The 19,557-nt window shown below is 40.9% G+C and overlaps 1 protein-coding gene across 1 annotated transcript in view; it reads right to left on the bottom strand.

Moving 5' to 3' along the window:
• Positions 1-5,315, bottom strand: part of ngef (neuronal guanine nucleotide exchange factor) — a 72,721-nt gene extending 67,406 nt beyond the window's left edge. The window contains exons 1-2 of the mRNA XM_059948502.1: positions 5,152-5,315; positions 1,665-1,942 (exon numbers count right to left, since the gene is read on the bottom strand). Of these exons, the coding sequence (XP_059804485.1) occupies positions 1,665-1,887 (223 nt within the window). The 5' untranslated portion in view covers positions 1,888-1,942; positions 5,152-5,315. The remainder of the gene's footprint in view (positions 1-1,664; positions 1,943-5,151) is intronic.
• Positions 5,316-19,557: the final 14,242 nt, after the last annotated feature.

Here is a 19,557-nt window from a genome sequence, read left to right as displayed (position 1 = left end):
TACATTGTTTTTTTTAAGACTGGATTCCTTTATTACATAAGCCTGGCAAAGATGTCAATTCAATTCAGCATTTACACTGGAATATATCCTCAAAAATATTTTCTAAATGACAGAAATAACACTTACTGAAATTAATAAATAAATAAATTGGTTCTCTTGATTATTCATTTGTTAAATACAGCATTTGGTAGAAATGTTCTACACAAAGGAGGTCTATTTTGAATTAACTGATCATTGGTCTGCGAACTGTGCTCAACTGTGGCTAACCCAAAGAAGCTACACTTCATTGCTCCTTTCTTAAAGTGCATCTGTACATAATGAAACAGGGTGGTAGGAGATAAGATATGTGAACCTACAATGCATCTTGTGGCTGAATTGTCTGTTGACACGTTCAGAAATATATTTAAAAAATCAGCTGCTTGATTGTCCTAGAGCTGTAGAATCATTAGTACTTGTAATACTTGATTAATCATAACCAAATGGTCCTGTTCATTATTTTATATATTATCACTCATGCATTGATAAATTACATTATGCAGTAGTTTTCCAACCGATATTTTGCTGTATTGTAGTTGCTACATCAGATATCAGATTCTCAATTTATGATTGACTTTGAACAAAAAAACGAAAGCCTATGTGCTCATTATTTTAAGTGCCTCGTGCATGAAAACAATTTTACTTACAAGAGCAGATAGAAACTGTGTAAAAACCCTTCATCTTACCTGGATAGTAGGGCGGGTCTGAGTTCTGAAATCTGAATGAAAAGCATTGGAGGTTCTGCTTAGATAAACTGATTGATAGATTTATGCACTTGAAGTATTTCAATGTGAGCTGGAATCATTAGTTACTTGATTCTTCCACAGACAAGATTTTAAGGGGCCGCAGTAACTGAGAAAATGGTTGTCGAGCCCTTTTCTGTGTTTACCAAATCCTGTAATGCAATGGTACAAGTCCCTTCACAGAGCATTCCTGCGTCACAAGGATGTTACCATGTCACTTGCAAGCGACTTCACAACAACAAAAATAGTGGCTGATGTTCCTGCTTCTTTCACCAATTGCAGTGAGACATATTGGTTAACACAGTGAACACAAGAAATAGAAACACTGGAGTACAATTTGTTTCCTAATGAATGGTCCAGCTACATCAGACCCATTGTTTTTATTATTAAGTCATAAATCCTACAATTTCTCCATCAATTGAGGTACAATCCTGTGTAGCACAAACTGGCAAATTCAATCCACCTGGAATTAATATTCCCATTTATATCAGTCTTCGAGTACCATAAGTTGTGGTATTGACCTTAAGCTAAGGGAAGCTCTCAGATGTGAGTGCCAGTCACAGAAACTATTTATATACTTGTCAGGTGAGAACGTGATTCAAGATCCTTCCAGACTTCCTATGTCCTCCATGATTGAGTAAGCTGCTGTGACTGACCAGCTGGGTTCACAAATTGAAGTATTGCCTGAAGGTTAAGCTGGTGCCCATGGATGCTTATCCTTAATATAAACTGAGGGGCAAATTTACCAAAATTGAAGACAGAGTGGATCCTAGCTGTGAAGACATGGCAAGTATTAAATGTCACTCTAGTGGAGTAAAGTGTTATGAATATTCTAAGCCCTCTCACTTACAACTTATAATAACTTTATATATCTCAGTAACTTACTGTCAGTTTGTTGTGCAGTTTCATACTGACTCTTGGTATGCCGTTTCTTCCTCATAGATCGATAAAATAAAGAATTCCTGCGGATGGGCATGTGCTTCTGTCCTTCTCTCTCTGAATCGTCATTGTCACGTTGAGGGATATCAAGTTCTCTATTATCAGTATAAGCATCATCCATTTTCACTGCACCAGTCTGTTTCACTGTGCTTTTACTGCTTGCAAACATTTCACACTGATGATGCTTTTTGCTGCGTTATTTCTGCTGAATCCATACGGGTTCTCTTAGTAAGTGGAAAGAAATGTAACATTATATTAATAATCCAAAGGTTATCCTGAATTTTTTTACTCCATGTGCATCTGTAAAATAGTTAGTTCTCTCAAATAAAATGCAAAACGTTTTCCGAAACAGCTATTGAAATAATTGTCAGTAACCAGGCATGAATTCATCTTCATTGCCATGGCAACTAATAGCACTGTTACTAAAGGAGGGTACAGTGGGTGGGAATGAGTTCCAAAAATCATCCTGTTCTGTTTATTTTGGACCAATTAAGATAAAATTCTGGAAGTACAGAATGTTAGCATGTGTGATTTATACATCATAGCCTGTCCCTTTAAGAAAACTTCACATTTCCTATCACATACTTACTTGCCTTTCTATATGAGTAATGTTGGGAAATTCTCATCCGTCACCAGTCATCACTCAAAATAAGCAGCTAACATTATCTTTACCCTGGTTTAACATGCCCTCATTATACCTCACTCTGTTCTTTCTTCATCGAGGATGCAATGGGAAAGTGATTTTAAATATACAGATTTAAATGGAATTATCAAGTGTCATTTTCCAGTTCCCATGGAAATTTCTATAAAAATATGGAGAAAAGCAGTATGATTGATTGATCTAATTTCAGCATGATGAGATGCATTTTCTTAAGCCCAGTTTTCTTCATCGCCCTTCCTTCTCCTTTCAGGGTCAATGCTTTCTTTTAGTTTGTGGAATTAAAGATCATCACAGAGAGAATGCGTTTCCTGATGTGCAGAACTATAATGATAAAGAATGAGTGAAAAGGCGGGAGTAGTTTTCTTTGGAGTAGAGAAGCTGAAGGGAGATTTTACTGTAGTGTATATGACTATGGTGGCCCTCCATTGGATATTGCATCCTAACTGCCTATACACAAGCCAGGGTAGTACAATATGGAGAGCAAGCTGTTGCCCATGCAGCGGGCTCCCCCTGTTTACACAGCTGAGGAATCCAAAGGAATGGCAGAGACTGGTACAGTTCAGCCCCAGCAGCATCGCAGGAGTTACCAGTCAGTTTGAACCCGACGTGGGGCTGCTTTAGGGACTCCAGCTCTGGATATTTCCTCGAGGTTTGCTCCTGAAACCTTCCCCATGAGTGGGTACAGCCACAAGGGAGTGGAAGTTTGAGATCAGAGTTTCCCTTCTCCTCGATGAGCTACTAAGCTCCGTCTGCCCGAAGCTGCTGGTTTTAAGGCACCTGCTTTGCTCCCTCTCCTGTCAGTAGAAATGGTTCCATCAGGCTTAGTAGTCATATGGGAAGGACAGGAGTTGGACTTGGTTGTCAGAGATTATTTGAGAAGCATACCACCGGGAGCATTTAATCAGTAGTTGGAGCTTATCCCCACTACTCCCCCCACCCGCTCCACCAGCTCGGACAGACTTAAGGAGCTACAACTATAAGAGGATAGAAAGGACTATTTTTCTTTAGTGAAAAGTTAGTAAACGTAAGGGGCTAAATGATTCAAGAGGAATTTTAATGGGAGATTATTTTTATTGTAGTGGATAGAGGCAACCTATATAACTCACTGAATATATGGTAGAGGAGAAAACTTCATAGGTTTAGAAAGTTCTTGGATACACACTTGAGAGCTATAATCTACAAGGTTTTAGGCCAAGGGGAGAAAAGTGGGATTAAGCCAGATAAAATTCTGAAGTAGAAAACAGGAAGAATATCATTGGTGCCATCTTTCTGTCCTAATCTGGGTTTAAAACTAATTGAACATGAGGTTGTGATTCATTTTATGGTATAGATATAGGCATCAGAATAATTGTCAAATATTAAACTTTTAATATTTGCAGTGCTCAGTTGGCTGAATGAATTAAATGTCCAAAGTCTGTAGAGAAGGAGATTTCAGTGGAGATCAGTTTAAGTTGGCCACATGTATATTATTGGGTCAACAAAAATCAACATGTAGGAAGACGACATCATAAAATCATCCCCTGTCATTTACCCCGAGGGCTGGCTGCTAGGGGAAGCAACAGGCAGATTCCAGAAATGCTTTTATAGGGCTTGTAAAGGGGAGTTCGTCTGAGCATGACAACAAGAAAGTAAAATTAGACAAGTTCAAAAATGTTGCACTATTTATTATAATGTCTATTATTCAATGAACCCAAGTTATTTTGTGGTATTTCTATAGAGTTTAAAGATAAGTCAAAATATAAAAAGATCTAGCACCTTATGATTTTTTTCAAATTTGGGTATTTGTTTGTACAGCTACAGCTACCAATATTTGAAAGTCAGTTTTATAAATTAATAATAAAAATTGGAGCAAAGAATCCAAAAATGCAGTGAATTTTATGGATGGACTGGAACTGTGAACCATGGTGGTGCATCACCGGACAACTTGAAAAGAAATCTGATTTCTTCATTAAAAAAAAACTTTCTTACATTCTCAAATATTTATAGGTAATGTATTTAAGGAAGGCCAAGCAATGATACTAAGATTATTAACGATCATTAAATTTAGCAATGTTATTTCTAGCACTTATCCAGTGAAAGGCCTGTCTTGTGTGATGTAATTAGTAAAAGAGAAAAAATGTAAGTCCCATGTTAAAAAAGGGACAAAAATAATATAGTATTGAGACTATTTTATCTGAGGCATAAAAAACCTTCCAGAGAAATGTAAAAGGGTTACAAAACTCTGAAAAAAAAACTTTCAAAAAGCCAGTGAGGGACTAAAGGATAAAAATGGAAATTAATGGAAGTTTGTTCGACAAGAGTATTCAGGGTTACGTGACCAAGAAGGGCATTTGTGGTAAAGATACAGATCATCCATAACCTAATTAATTGGTAGAAAGTACATTAGGTGTTAAAAAGCCTCTCCTCATGGTTTCCTACACTCAACGTTGCGTAACAGGGAGGGGAAGATTAGATACCTGTACAGTCAGCATGACACACTTTCAGTCTCTGCTTTCCAAGCATTTCCTGTGTTCATGCTCAGCAGTGAATTCTTATACAGTACCGACTATAATTCAATGCCTGTTTCAAAATTTTCCCGCTTATCCATCACACTGTGCTTTGGAAGTCTGCTCCAACAAAGTTCAAGTAATAATACAGACAAAAGTTAACATTTCATCGCTGTAGAAAATAAGTTGTTGCTAGGGAACAGACCGCATGCAATAAATGACATTCAGTATTTTGAAAATATGAATACTTGACTCTTAAAATAGCACATTTTTAGGAAGTACTTACACATTCTTTAAATTTTGGTTATCCTGAATAACTCAATCTTGTGTGCTTTTCATATACAAACATCCTTTTTTGTTAACATAAGTGGTGGCTGCGACAGGAATCACCAAGGAGCCCTTTGCTCTTTTTCAGCATTTCATAGGTTTAATAATTGCTCTGCACACCTGCGTCACTCCTATGAATACTAAAGTCCAGCGTGGCTTGTTTGCTTTATATTGTTATGGCATTAACCCTTTAAATTACTTACATTCAATTGCATCTGAATAGCAATAATTTATTTTTGGTGGATGCAGCTGGGAGAGTAACAAATTAATCCAAAAAAAAACCCCAAAATGATTTCAATGATTACAGAAATAACTTGTTAGCTTTTGAGGATTTCTAAGCAACATGGTAACGCCATTTGAGCATCCGTGGCATCTTTCAATCTGTCTGTTGAGCCCTGTTCCATGTTAAGTGGCAGAGCTGCCAATATCTACAAAAATAGCAATCTCCATGACTACAGAATGTGAAATGTCTGCTGATAAATCTGACCTTTAAGGAAATTTAGATACCTATAATGGACTACGCTATTGCCCCTATTGCTGATCCAGACATCAAAATTACTATGTAAAAATCACTTATTTGAACACACATTCCACTTGTCCACTCTGTCCATATCAAAGGCACAATGCTTAAAGTTCTGTTCATGCAAATCTGTCACATATATCTAAATTATATGTATTTTAATACATGGCAGCCATTTCATCAGTGGGTAATACTCTTCTCTGTGTAAGGATGGTTCAAATTCCATTTGAGAAATCTGAACACAAAAAATCTGACAGGCAATCTAAGACAATGATGAGGAAGTTCTCCATTCTCTAGAATAACCTATTTGAGTTGAAACATTAAGCCAGGCATCAGCTGTTCTCTCAGGTGGGTTTAAATAAAACTGCATGGCATAACTTTGAGGGATTACATTGGAGGGAGGTCAGGTAATCTCACATTCAAGGTTTATCCCTCAACGCCACAAATCCATTTTTATTTATTGACATTTGCTTTGTGCAGCTGCTGTGATTCCTATATTACAATCCTTTGACAGTATTTACTTGTCAATGAAGAGCATAGAACTTTATGAGTTTGGCACTGTACAAATGCTCGGAAAAAGGAACATGTGGTAACCTCAAATCTTTCTTTTTAACCCACGTTCAAATAGCACAAAAAGCAGCCAGTTCTTGTTTTGGAGCCTCACAGAGTACACTTCTAGGGTTCTCAAATTTATTTTCCCTCGCTATCAGTTTTCTATGCTCATTGATAGGTACGTTGATATCTCCGGACTTGAAATGATTTTCATCCTACTGTCAGTTGTTAAATTCATATATTCATTGATTAATCATTCTTGATCATGTCAAGCTAAAAGATTTAGTTTATTATTAATCAGCTCCCTTAACGTAAGCAGAAAATCCATGCAAAGATATTCAATAAATTCATACCAGTTTCAATTTCAGAATCAACACACTACAAAGATGCTAGAAACACTTCACATAGTTATATTTCTTGCAAGGTTTCAAAAATTCACCTCTTTCAATTGGAATTTATAGCAAATTAGTTTAAAAGATTATTCATTGATTGTTGAAAATATTTAGTTAGATCATATTGAAGATTTATTGTGGAAATAATACACATCAAAAGTGGAAGTCAAGTCACAGCTACAGACCCTTCAGTGAAACAAATTCATGCCAGGCACAGTATCCACCTAGCTAGTCCCAATTTCCTGCATTTGTCCTCTATCCCTCTAAGCCCCACCCCATCCATGTACCTACCCAAATGATTCTTAAATGGCCCTATTGTACCTTCCTCAACCACTTTATTCTATATATAACTCATTTTATATGCTGAGGATGTTCTACAAGTCTGTGGTGGCCAGTGCTGTCATGTTTGCTGTTGTGTGCTGGGGCAGCAGGCTGAGGGTAGCAGACACCAACAGAATCAACAAACTCATTCGTAAGGCCAGTGATGTTGTGGTGGTGGAACTGGACTCTCTGACGGTGGTGTCTGAAAAGAGGATGCTGTCCAAGTTGCATGCCATCTTGGACAATGACTCCCATCCACTCCATAATGTACTGGTTAGGCACAGGAGTACATTCAGCCAGAGACTCATTCCACCAAGATGTAACACTGAGCGTCATAGGAAGTCATTCCTGCCTGTGGCCATCAAACTTTACAACTCCTCCCTCGGAGTGTCAGACACCCTGAGCCAATAGGCTGGTCCTGGACTTATTTCCACTTGGCATGATTAACATTATTATTTAACTATTTATGGTTTTATATTGTTATATTTCTTCACTATTCTTGGTTGGTGCGGCTGTAACGAAACCCAATTTCCCCTCGGGATCAATAAAGTATGTCTTTCTGTCTTATATACTCAACACTCTCAGGTCCCATAGTAATTTTTCCCCCCTCACCCTAGTTTCAGACTCCTCCACCCTGGGAAAATAGTTACCATCCACCTTATCTATGCCTCTCAGAATTTTAATCAGGTCCCCTTCATTCCTTAGAATATCTAAGGAATAAAGACCTAGTCTGGCCAACATCTCCCTATCACTCAGACCCTCTAGTTCTGGCAACATCCTTGCAAATCTTTTCTGCACTCTTTCCAGTTTAATCACACTTTTCCTATAACAGGGTGACCAAAACTATACACAGGCTACCAACAACTTATACAACGGCAATATAATGTCCCAACTCCTATACTCAATACCCTGACTGATGAAAGCCAGCATGCTAAATGCCCTTTTCACCACCCTGTCTACCTATGATGACAGCTTCAATGGACTCCTAATCTGTTCCTTTACATTCACTGGTGCTCCTCCCTCAATAGTAGAAGTCTTTCATTGGTTGACTTCCCAAAATGCACCACTTCACACCTATCAGCTTTGAAATCCATTTTGTCACCCCTTGGCCCACTTCTCTAACCAATCAAGACCCCTCTGTAATCCACAGTAACCTTGTTCATTCACTATAAACAACACCTCCTAACTTTGTGCCATCTACAGACCTACTGGTCAAGACTTGTGAAAAATCATTTACATAAATAATGAAACAAGAAACAACCTTCAACCATCACCCTGTTTCCACTTCCATAAAATTTCCTTTAATTTAATGAGAACTAAATTTTAATTGCTTCCATGTGGAAATTAAAAAGTTCTATAAGTTACATGAGGAAATGTTTTAAATTTTAGACTCTATTCCCTTCAAATAAACATCATAATTTCCACTTAGGCAGAAGCCTTATTTTCCTGCGAAGAACTATAAACGAGCAAGATTTAGAAATAAAATCACAAAGTAGTTTGTAACGCTTCACGTATATGAAGCTCTGTATACCTGCAACTAAAGCGCAAATTGCAAAGAAACGGATTCAAAATAATATACAAAGCTGAAGAATATTAGGAACTTGTCCATTTATAGCAGCAAGGATACCAGAATGCAAAGCCATTCTAATGAGTTATTTATGAACAAACTAAAGATGAGAAATCATAGTGCAAAAATAAATAAAATCTATTCCCAAACATAAGGAACAATGTGGCAGGTGCAGTCATATTCATTGAAACTAATAAAGGAGGCAACTTTAATTAAACCGAGACCAATAAGATCCACCATTTTAATAAGATCACATGCATATCAAAGCAAAGAGAAAATATTGGTTCCTGTCTGAGATCAAAAGGGTAAACAGAAGAAATAGTAAAAATATAATTTAATCTGGAACTGGGTCATTTGTGTTAGACCTGTCTTGCAGTATGGGCCACCTGGTTACCATATTTATTGCAAAGAGATTTGTAGTATTTTCTTTATCATAATAAGAGGGGGTAGCACCCAATAGATAGTGACCTGAAAATAGGTGAGGACGGCACAAGAATCTTGGCAATTTAGATCAATTTATGAACAGTATTGAAATAGGGATAGGCCACTTAACAGTGTTGAGATAGTAAAGTAGCCGGCAGGTGACGCAGTGGCATCAACGCCGGACTTCGGAGCGAAGGCTCCCGAGTTCAAATCCAGCCAGCTCCCTTGCATGCTTTCCATCTGTGCTGGGTTGAGCGTGGAGCTAGCAACTTAGCCTCGTAAAAATAAGAAAGCCTGCTAAAAAAATGCTGTCATGATGGCGTCCCGATGACTCCACTCAGAGTTAAGGGTTTTTTTTCTTCTTCAGATTGTAAAGTGGGTCCCTTATTTTAAATAGGAACTGCTTTGAAAATTCTGCTTCTTTTCAAATCACATCTTGTTTCAGTTGTCAGTGAACCAGATTAGTAAACCTCCCTATTACTTTGATTGAGAGTTACGTGAGCTCCACTCTTCAGTGTTTTATTTTCATCTCCCTTTTCTCTGCCAACATAAAGGTGGTCCCCACAGGGGCATCTTACACTACATAGCTGTTGCACTTTTTATGCAGAAGGAGCGATTTGGGTGATTGATATGCCTGATTCATTTTGTTCCTTTTTTTGTGCAAGAGGAGGGATTTGGAGGGGGGGGGGGGGGTGTTCGATGTGCCTGAAACATTTTTCTCATTTTTTTTGTGCGGGTGGAGAGATTTGGGGTATTGATATGCCTGATCCTCCATTTTGTTCATTTTTTTGTGCGAGAGGAGAGACCGGGGGTGTGGGGGGGATGCAATATGCCTGATACAGGCCTGTTCGTTTTTTATGTGCGGGTGTTGGTGTTTGGGAGTCAATGTGCCTAGTCCGTTTTGTTTTTTTTTGCATGAGTAGAGGGATTTGGGGTTGATGTGCCTGGTATGTTTTGCTCAGTCTTTGTGTGCAAGGAGGGATTTGACGATTTCTTTCTTGGTTTCATGGCTACTCAGAGAACTGCAACTTTAGAGTTGCATACTTTGATAATAAAATGAACCTTTGAACGGTTGAACATCATATCTTCTATCCCTCCAAACAACATTGTTTAGATAGAAAATCACATTTCTAGGGCAGATACTATAGCTATTACACAGTCCACACGAAAGCTATATACAGGTGCCTAGAAAGTCATCCCTGATTAGTAACATTAAAAACTATAGTTTTATGGCTGGTGTGTCAAATAGAAGAGCAATCAAAAATGTAGTGTGGATTTGGATCAGAATCAGGTTGAGAATGATTTTTATGCTCACTTTGACCAACAGATCATGGAAGCACCTTCACAAACTCCTAGAGACCCCAATAACCCTCTGATTTCAGTCTCTGAGGCTGAAAGAGCATCCTTCCGGCATGTGAAGCCCTGGAAAGCATCTGGCCTAGAAAGGGTACCTGGCCAAGTACTGAAGACCTGTACAGATTAACTGGCTGGCGTATTCACTGATATCCTTAACCTCTTGCTTAGGCAGGCTTCAGTTATACCAGTGCGCAAGAATGTGGTAACCTGCCTCAATAACTATTATACAGTAGCACTTATATGCACTGTGATGAAATGCTTGGAGAGGTTGGTGATGAAACACATTAAATCCTGCATGAAGAGTGACCATTCTAGTTTGCTAACCGCCACAACAGGTCAACAGCAGATGCTATTTTATTGGCTCTTCACTCAACCCTGGAACACCCAGACAGCAAAGATACATAAATCAGAAAGCTCTTTATTGACTACAGCTCAGCATTTAATACCATTAATAAGCTAATCAATAAGCTCAATGATCTTGGCTTCAATACTTCCTGTGCACTTGCATCCTGGAGTTCCTCACTTGTAGACCCCAGCCAGCTTGGATTGGTGACAACACCTCTTTCACAATCACCATCTGCACAGGTGCACCAGAAGGCTGTGTGCCTAGCCCCTTGCTCTACTCACTTTATATACTTATGACTGTAAGGCTAAGCACAGCTCCAATGCCACATTAAAGTTTGCTGACGACTCCACTGCCACTGGCCAAAGCAAATGTGGTGACTAATCAGTAAATAGGAGGAAGATTGAAAATCTGGCACAATGGTGTCACAACATCAACCTCTCCCTCAATGTCAGCAAGAAGCTCATTATTGACTACAGATGGAGGAAATTAGAGGTCCATGAGCCAGCCCTCATCAGGGGATCAGAGATGGAGATGATTAACAAATTTAAATTCTTCAACATTACTATTTCTGGGTCCTGTACATAAGTACCATAACAAAGAAAGCATGGTAGTGCATCTACTTTCTTAGAAATTTGTGAAAATCTGGCATGTCATCTGAGTCTTTGACAAACTTTTATAGCCGTGTGATGGAGGGTATACTGACTGGTTTCTCCACAGTTTGGTATGGATCCAGCAATGCCCTTGAATGAAAAAACCTATAAAAGTACTGGATACAGTAGTCCATCAAGGGCAAAGTCCCTCACAGGATTGAACACATCTACAAGAAACAGTGTAGCAGGAAAACTGCATTCATCATCAGGAAGCCCCACCATCCCCATGCCATGCTCTCTTTTCACTGCTGCAATCAGAAAGGATGCAGAAGCTTCAGGATCCACACCACCAGGTTCAGGAACAGTTACTACCACTCAACCGTCAGGCTCTTCAATCAGAGAAAATATATTTTCTCAAATACAATCAGCTCAACAAAGAACTGTTCGCACAACCTATGGACTCACTTTCAAGGACTCTTCACCCAACGTTTCCAAAATTCATTGCTTATTCATTTATCTGTTTGTTTGTGGGTTTCTTTATTTATGTTTGTTTGTTTGTACATATGCATTTGCAGTTTTTTGCACATGGGTCAGTTGTCCATCTTGTGTGTGATTTTTCATTGATTCTGTGGTAACTCTATGTACCTACTGTGTATGTACACAAGAAAACTAATCTCAGGTTTGTACATGGTGGCATATTTGTACTTTGATAATAAATTTACTTTTTGAATAAATAAACTTGTTGAACTTTGAGTTGAGAAAAATACAATTTACTGGTACTGAAGACCATTGGGGATTGCTTCAGTTAGGAATCAGCGTGGACAGAGAGTGCCAAAAGAATTCTTCATTTAGAAGTTTCTCATCCAGGTGAAAATGCAATTAAAGGGACATCTCAATTCCCTGATGGACATGACCCTCTCATTTTCATGGAAGACTTCTCAGATCAGAAGATCACTTTAATCAGCAATGTGGCCTGAAACAGGATAGTTGTAACCTGGACTGTTACAAAAGAAGGGAGGAACTGAAACGTTTTTTAGAATACAACTCCTGTGGGTGTAAATCACAAAGAAATTAGCAAATGCAGTGCAACAAACCCAATTATGCTGATTGTGCACGGCCCAAGTTTTTCCAGTGGTAAGCAAGCAATAACAACTTTGAAAATTAAGTAGTATTAGTAGGCTGAGCAGATAAATAATATAAATTGCTGAAATTTTAGAGCATGGTCGCCATTGAATATGCAATCTGAGTGAGTACAGAATATAGCTGTTCAGCCCACTGTATCAAAGACAGGTGAGAAGGCCTGATTCCACAGCCTGAGCCACACTGAAGGGCTGCTCGACTTGGAAAAAGCACCAGGAAGCTGCATTTTATTTCTGCTCCTGATAAAAGCAAATATTAGAGAATAGGCAAGACAATCACTTTACTTGAAGAAACAATGCTGAAACCTGCGACCATAGTTTTCAATGAACTCCAAATACCATGATTTACTAGTACATTTATTGTATTGAAGTGTGTGTGTGTGGTGAAATCAAACTTAGGTTTCTGGAATGACTGGCAGATTGATTAGTACCGAGTAACGTTTTGCTGATCAATGTTTATATAACTCCTCAAGAATAACTAATGATCTGGCCTCCACCACTATCAGGGCAGAAAATTCCAAAGATTTACCAGCCACAGAGAGACGAAAATTTTCCACATCTCAGTTCTAAATGACAAGCTGCTGATTTTGTAGTCATGGTGTCCCTCTGTTTGTGACTTTCTCCACACCTACCCTGCAGTCCTTTTATGATCTTATATGTTTGAATAATCTCACTCCTCATCCTTGTAAACTCCAAGGAATGCTTTCCCAAACTGTCTAGCCTCTCCTGATAGGACAACTCTTTCATTCCAGGAATTAGTCTGGTGAATCTCCTTCAAAATGCCTAACGTTACAATATTCTTTATTAAGTAGGGGAACCAAAGCTACACAATGTTCCAAGTTAGCCTCATCACAGACAAGGGGAATTCTGCAGATGCTGGAAATCCAAAATGCTGGAGGAACTCAGCAAGCCAGGTAACATCTATGGAAATGAGTAAACAGACAGCGTTTTGGACTGAGACCCTCTGTTAGGACTGCAACACTCTATACAATTGTAATAACATTTCTGTATTCTTAAACTCCACCCTCTGCAATCAAGGTCAACCTGCTTAACTCATTGTTGGATCTGCCAACTAAGCTTTTGATTCAAGCACTCGAACACCTAATTCACTCTGAACTTCACTCATTTGTTGTCTATTTTATTTAGAGAAATAGCTCAGTAACAGGCCCTTCTGGCCTAATGAGGCCATGCTGTCCAGTTATACCTCTGTGACCAATTAACATACTAACCCATATGTCTTTGGAACCTGAAGCTCCCAGAGGAAACCTACACTGACTTGGGGAGAATATAAAATCTCCTCACAGACAAACTCCTGTTAGTCAGCTTCCTGCCGATTAAACTCAGTGGATCACAGCTTATGGCATTTCATATTTTAAACTGTATGTATTTTGTATTAACTGTTTATCCCTTATGGGATCTGTGCTGCTACCTCAGGGACAAGGCGATGCATTTTTCAACCTATTTATAGGATAAACTGCACAGTACTTGGTTTGGATTGTTCCATCCCAATCTTTAAACAATAAATTGTCACTTTTCTATTCTGTGAAGCATTTGCTTTCTGTGCTATTATTCATACCGAGATCAAGAGGGTTGAGAGCTTCAAGTTCCGAGGAGTGAACATCGCCAATAGCCTGTCCTGCACATCTAGATACCAGAGCCAGTAAAGCTCAACATTACTTCAATGTCTTCAGGAGGCTAAAGAAGTATGGCATATCTCCTTTGACCCTCACTTATTCTTTAATCGATGCACCATAAAAAGACATCTTATTCAGATGCATCATGGCATCTGCTCTACCCATGATTGCTAGAAACTGCAGAGTTATGGACACATCTCAGAAACCTCCATGGATACTTCTCACTGCCTCAGGAAAGCAGCCAACACAATCAAAAGTCCCACCCACTGCCATCGAGCAGAAGATACAGAAGCCTGAAAGCACACACCAGCAGGCTCAAGGTCAGCTTATACCCCACCATTATTAGACAATTTAACGGTTCCATAGTATAATAAAATGGACCTTTGACCTCATGATCTACCTCATTATGACCTTGCATTTCATGGTCAACCTGTAGGGCACATTCTCTGTAACACTTTATTTTGCATTGTTATTGTTTTACCTTGTATTGTTTCAATGCAATGTTGTAAAGAATTTATCTCTATGAACAGTATGCAAGTGTTTCACTGTACCACAGTACAATTATAAACCAACTTAACACAACTGAATTTAATACTTGCATGATTCATGATTATGCATCCCACAATAAAATTAACATACAACAACCCCAATATAGATGAACAGAACAATATAAAGCTTATTCATAATACACAAAGCATCACCATTTGGTCTTCGCTGTCCCATCTGTTCATTGAAATGCACTGTTGAGGACAATTCAGAATAGCAGATGCTTGTGTGCAAGTTCCTTAAATATCATAGCCATTGCAAATCAGTTATCAATGTTGGTCCAGTGACAGAGTGTAGCCCAGGGTCTGCAGTAATCTTCACTTAAGACAACCTCCCCTGACCTGATGGTCTTAATCTACCCGCTTTTCTTTCACAAGTGATATTGTTGCTTATCTTCTCCATTATCAAAGTTGTACCACATTCACCCTGGCCGGATGGCTGATGATCAGTCATTCCCTATAATTGGAGCCGCACAATGCAGAGCCTCCGAGATCTTCCAACAAATCTCAGGTTATAAACATTGCTAGTGGAATACGCTCCATTCTTCAGGGATCTTCTATTGCGAGTTCACAAGATCTTGACCTTCCAATGTTCAGCTCATGCACTAGAAAATACTCATGGGGTAGATCTGAACCTATACCCTTTTCCCCACGCCTCCAGCCCCCATCAATTACATAGAAGCAGATTTAGAGACTCAGTAAGGGCAACAGAAGATGCTGAATGCCAGTTAACTATTTATTTACAAAGATTGAAACACTCAGCCAAGTTACTCATGCTTGCCTGAGTTATGAAACTACGACACTTCTAACTCAAACAGGTACTTTGTAAAGCCTCCCCCCTCCTGAGTTACACAACTACAACACTAAACATCCAACAAACAGGCCATATTATCGGCAGCACATTTTCCCAATGGTTCTTCAGCTCTGGTCATGACCCAATCTGAAGGGAGCCCCTAGCTAAGAGTCTTGTACATATTATTCTTATGGGAGAACTGGCCAATCAGCGAAACAGCTTTTGACCCTTAAGTTAACCCTTCATGTTACATTTCACCCCTTGAAAGATGCAAAACCGTGACCTCAGGCTAGTATAACCACTACATATAAAATGCAAAACTATGATACCCAGTACCATAAGCCCAATGGTCACTATGGTAGTCCACCAACCTACTAGTGCCCCAAAAATCCACCAGCTTCCCCCGGAATCTTAATCTTATCCACCGACTGTTGGATGTGATCAGCCAAGTGAGTGATGTTGCCTGACCCATCAGGAATGTAGCTGCAGCAGTCTTGGTCGATAACAGCACAAGTGCCACCTTTCTCTGTGAGCAGGCAGTCTAAGGTAACTATTTGAACGGCCATTGTATTCGGGTCAGTTCATCCATCACATGCTTCAGCACTATGGGCATCTCCATCACAGAGGTCATAGGTGTCAGTTCCTGGGACAGCCTGGCCGTACCATACTGGGGAAAGGCTAACATCTAAAGTCTTACCACTTCTGTGATAACCCACTTATTGGGCCAACCATCGTGGGCAGTGTGTTCATCCAGGGCTCTGAGGTGGTGTATGTATGGCATCACATACCCCAGAGAGCAGACGCCATACCACCCTGTGGGGGGGAGCCACATATCCATTCAGTGTCCACCTACACAGCCCTATCTGGTGTAGAGACAGTTGTCCCAGGATACCATTCCTATTCACACCCGCTGTATCCCACTGACTGATTGGATGGGTGTTGATCAAATCACTTAAGAAACAATCCTTTCCCTTCCTTGTTGGCTGGGGAATCACTTTCAAGGACGGGATGGGCTAAACAATTAATAAGTAGGGATATACCAACCCTTAAAACACTCTTTCATTGGTGGTGGTGGGGGTGGGGGGCTCCCTACGGCTCAGGTTTTTTAAGGACTGCATAATTGTGTGAGGTTGACTGGAATGGACTACCTCTTCCTTGTTTCCCCCAAAACAGCATACCAAAGTCAGTGGAATTGAACAAGTCCTCCAACAGTTTTTTTCTCGTCATCAAGGAATTCTGGTGCCTACGCACAATGCTTCTTCGGTCGACATCTTCTGGATAGATCAGGAAGCCACACATTTCACTTCTTTCACGTTAGTTTTTCACCTGGAATGTGATTCTGGGACTGTTGGAGCATGTGGTTTGCAGTTTGGAGATCGTTTGGGTATTTCAGGAGGCAGAGTGCGGGAACCTCAGGACACATCTGGAAGTGTACAGATGTCTTTATACACATCAGGCAACCCAACATATTGATTCCTGGTTACGTAGTCATAGGACCTCCCACCACCGGTCAGCATCATCTCTGCTGCCAGTGACCACCACTTTGCCAATTGGCACACTTACCCCTCCTGGGAGGTGCATGGGTGGCCTTTCTGGGGCACCCCTATCGGGAACATATTCTGGTGGTTGCTGCACTCAAACCTTCTGGATTCCTCTTCCTTATCTAGCTTTTGAGCACCTGTCACTGCTAAATGCTGGAATAGCGGCGACCCACCCACGCCTGCAGGCCGGGAGTTCAGGTGGTCCACCACTCGCTGCAGCACACTCAGTCATTTCTGGAGGATGTGGGTAGGGGTCAACAGCTTAATCTGCTGCAGCAACAACCCATTTATGTGTTCAATCAGTGCCGTTGCCTGGGTAATATGGGGTGTGAATCATCAATGAAATGCCAGATTCTGCAGCCCCATCCTGGATGTTGGGGTTGAAGATGTAAGCCATTGTCTGATTGAATTTCCCAGGAGATCCCATAGATAAATAACAAGCACTGAAACCCTTTTATTATGTTTTTCTGGTCAGCATAGTCACACTGCACTGCCGCCAGGGTCCTAATGTGTTGACACATGCTGTTTTTCAACTTTGTCGCAGCAAAGACGCAATATAACCTTCGCTTATAATCTATCCGTCAGATCTGACCAGCTCCTGTAGGCTTCCAGATGTGTCCTGAGGGAGCTGCCGGCTATCCCCTGGGCTCAACATGTTGGCAGCTCAGGCATTTACGGCTACTATTTTGGCCTCGTCATAAGTTAACACCACCCCTCAAGCCTCCATCCATTTCCTTGCCCCATCCACCCTTAAATGCTCACTCTGTAGTGTGCCCAGACCAACAGGTCCTCCTTCCCCTTCCCAGTCTCACTGTAGCCAACCTGATCTACACTGCTCTATCTACAGCAGTGTTATGAATGGCCTCCTCAATGTCCCAAGAACTGTGGGCATTTACATGGTGAACTGTAATCTGCTGCCAGATGTTCAACGCTCCAGATAAGTTCCCAACAGGGGCACCGCAGAGATGTCACACATGCACCTCTCAGATTTGCTTATGCCACTAAAGCATCCATACCATGCCTTTGGCTACTGCCCCCAGGAGTTGGTATAGACTCAGATATGTCCTGCCTCTACTAGGAAGGGGTTGAGTCACAGCCACCTAGTTGGCTGGACTCCCACCCCCCTAGCAAGGTGGAGAGTTGTCCACTACTGCTTGCTCAGCCCATTGCGACCTTTCTCTGCCCTGTCAGCAATACACCATTTAATGATTGAAGACCTTTGGGCATGGCCACCTTTGTGAGTCACATTGTCAGATTTCACCCACTGCACGTTCAGAGGCCAGGAGGGCCCACTAGCAGGCCAACAACTGCTTCTCAAAGGGGGTCACTACCTCAGGGAAGATCTTTGTCTAAAATCCCAAGGGAACGCAACTCCCCATTAACACCTGCAACTGGCTCCACTCAGCCACTTTAGGGATAACTGAAACCTGTAGCTCAAAGGTATCCCACTTTGCTTAGGGACTAATAGAACCTGTTGAACCCATGAACACTACCTCACTACTTTAATTTTCCCATTTTCTTTTAGCTCTACTATAGACTCACACACAGTAATTCAGTTTTTTTCTATTATGTATTATGTTGCACTGCTGACACAAAGTTAACATATTTTACAACACATGCTGTTGATGTTTAATCAAATTCTGATGGCGAACTGGTCTTACGACTCCGGACTCAGGAATGGAGAGAAAGGTATTGACTAGAACCACTAGCACATACCAGTGCTTCCCCTCCCTACTCCTCCGTACTCAATAATGGTCACCACATCTGGGACAGCTGCCAAGAGCGGCAATGCATGCTTGTTCAGGAGTCGATGGTCAAACTGTCTTGCGCCACGTCCTATCCCTCTATCGCACCTAGCTATCGTAGGGGGGAGGTGGCAGGGCGAATGACTTGCTCACGCACCAGGGCATCTCTATGGTACTTCCCGGGATCCAGTAGGGTTTGGGGTTGACCACCCTGAGGAGTGCAATACCATTTGTACCTTCAACTGGGCCAAATGAAAGGTAAAGTGATCCTGCAGGGAACTGCCCCTCAGCATTCACACACAGAATGCACATAGGAGACACAGACACCAAGGCAGTCATGGGTCCTGGCCTGATGGGCACCTGTAGGGTTACCTCACAGGTGGGAGTAAGGAAACCACCTGAACCCTCTGTTGTGGCCTGGAATGCCACCAAGTCAGGTTTACCTGGAATTACAGTATGCTCAGCACTAGTGTCCACTTACACTATCCGTTACTGCACATTCCCTTTTGCCCAATGCACTGCAATGGGCATGCAAAGCATCGGATCCCCCGACTGGGAAAAAAGCCAGTGAGCATATACGCCAGGTGCCTTCACCCCATCCTTGCACCCACCCCCAAACCCTGCTGCTCTCGGGGGATCCGCCAGTGACAAGATATACAGGGAACCCAGCAAGGAGTAAATCAAACCCTTATCTGGGAGTTACACATACAAAAATGCTGGAGGAACTCAGCAGACCAGGCAGAATCTTTGGAAAGGGGTATACAGTCAACATTTTGAGCCAACATGCTTCATTAGGACCAGAAAAATTATTTATCTGGGGAGGGTTGATAGATGCCATTCCCCAACTTCTCTCAGGTTCACTCCACATTGTATTAAGAAGGTGGGAATGAGAATCCTGTCC

The sequence above is a fragment of the Hypanus sabinus genome, chromosome 2 (genome assembly GCF_030144855.1).
Source record: "Hypanus sabinus isolate sHypSab1 chromosome 2, sHypSab1.hap1, whole genome shotgun sequence".
Taxonomy (NCBI): Eukaryota; Metazoa; Chordata; class Chondrichthyes; order Myliobatiformes; family Dasyatidae; genus Hypanus; species Hypanus sabinus.
Note: the sequence above shows the minus strand (reverse complement) of the source record. Positions and strands in the feature narration are given on the sequence as shown.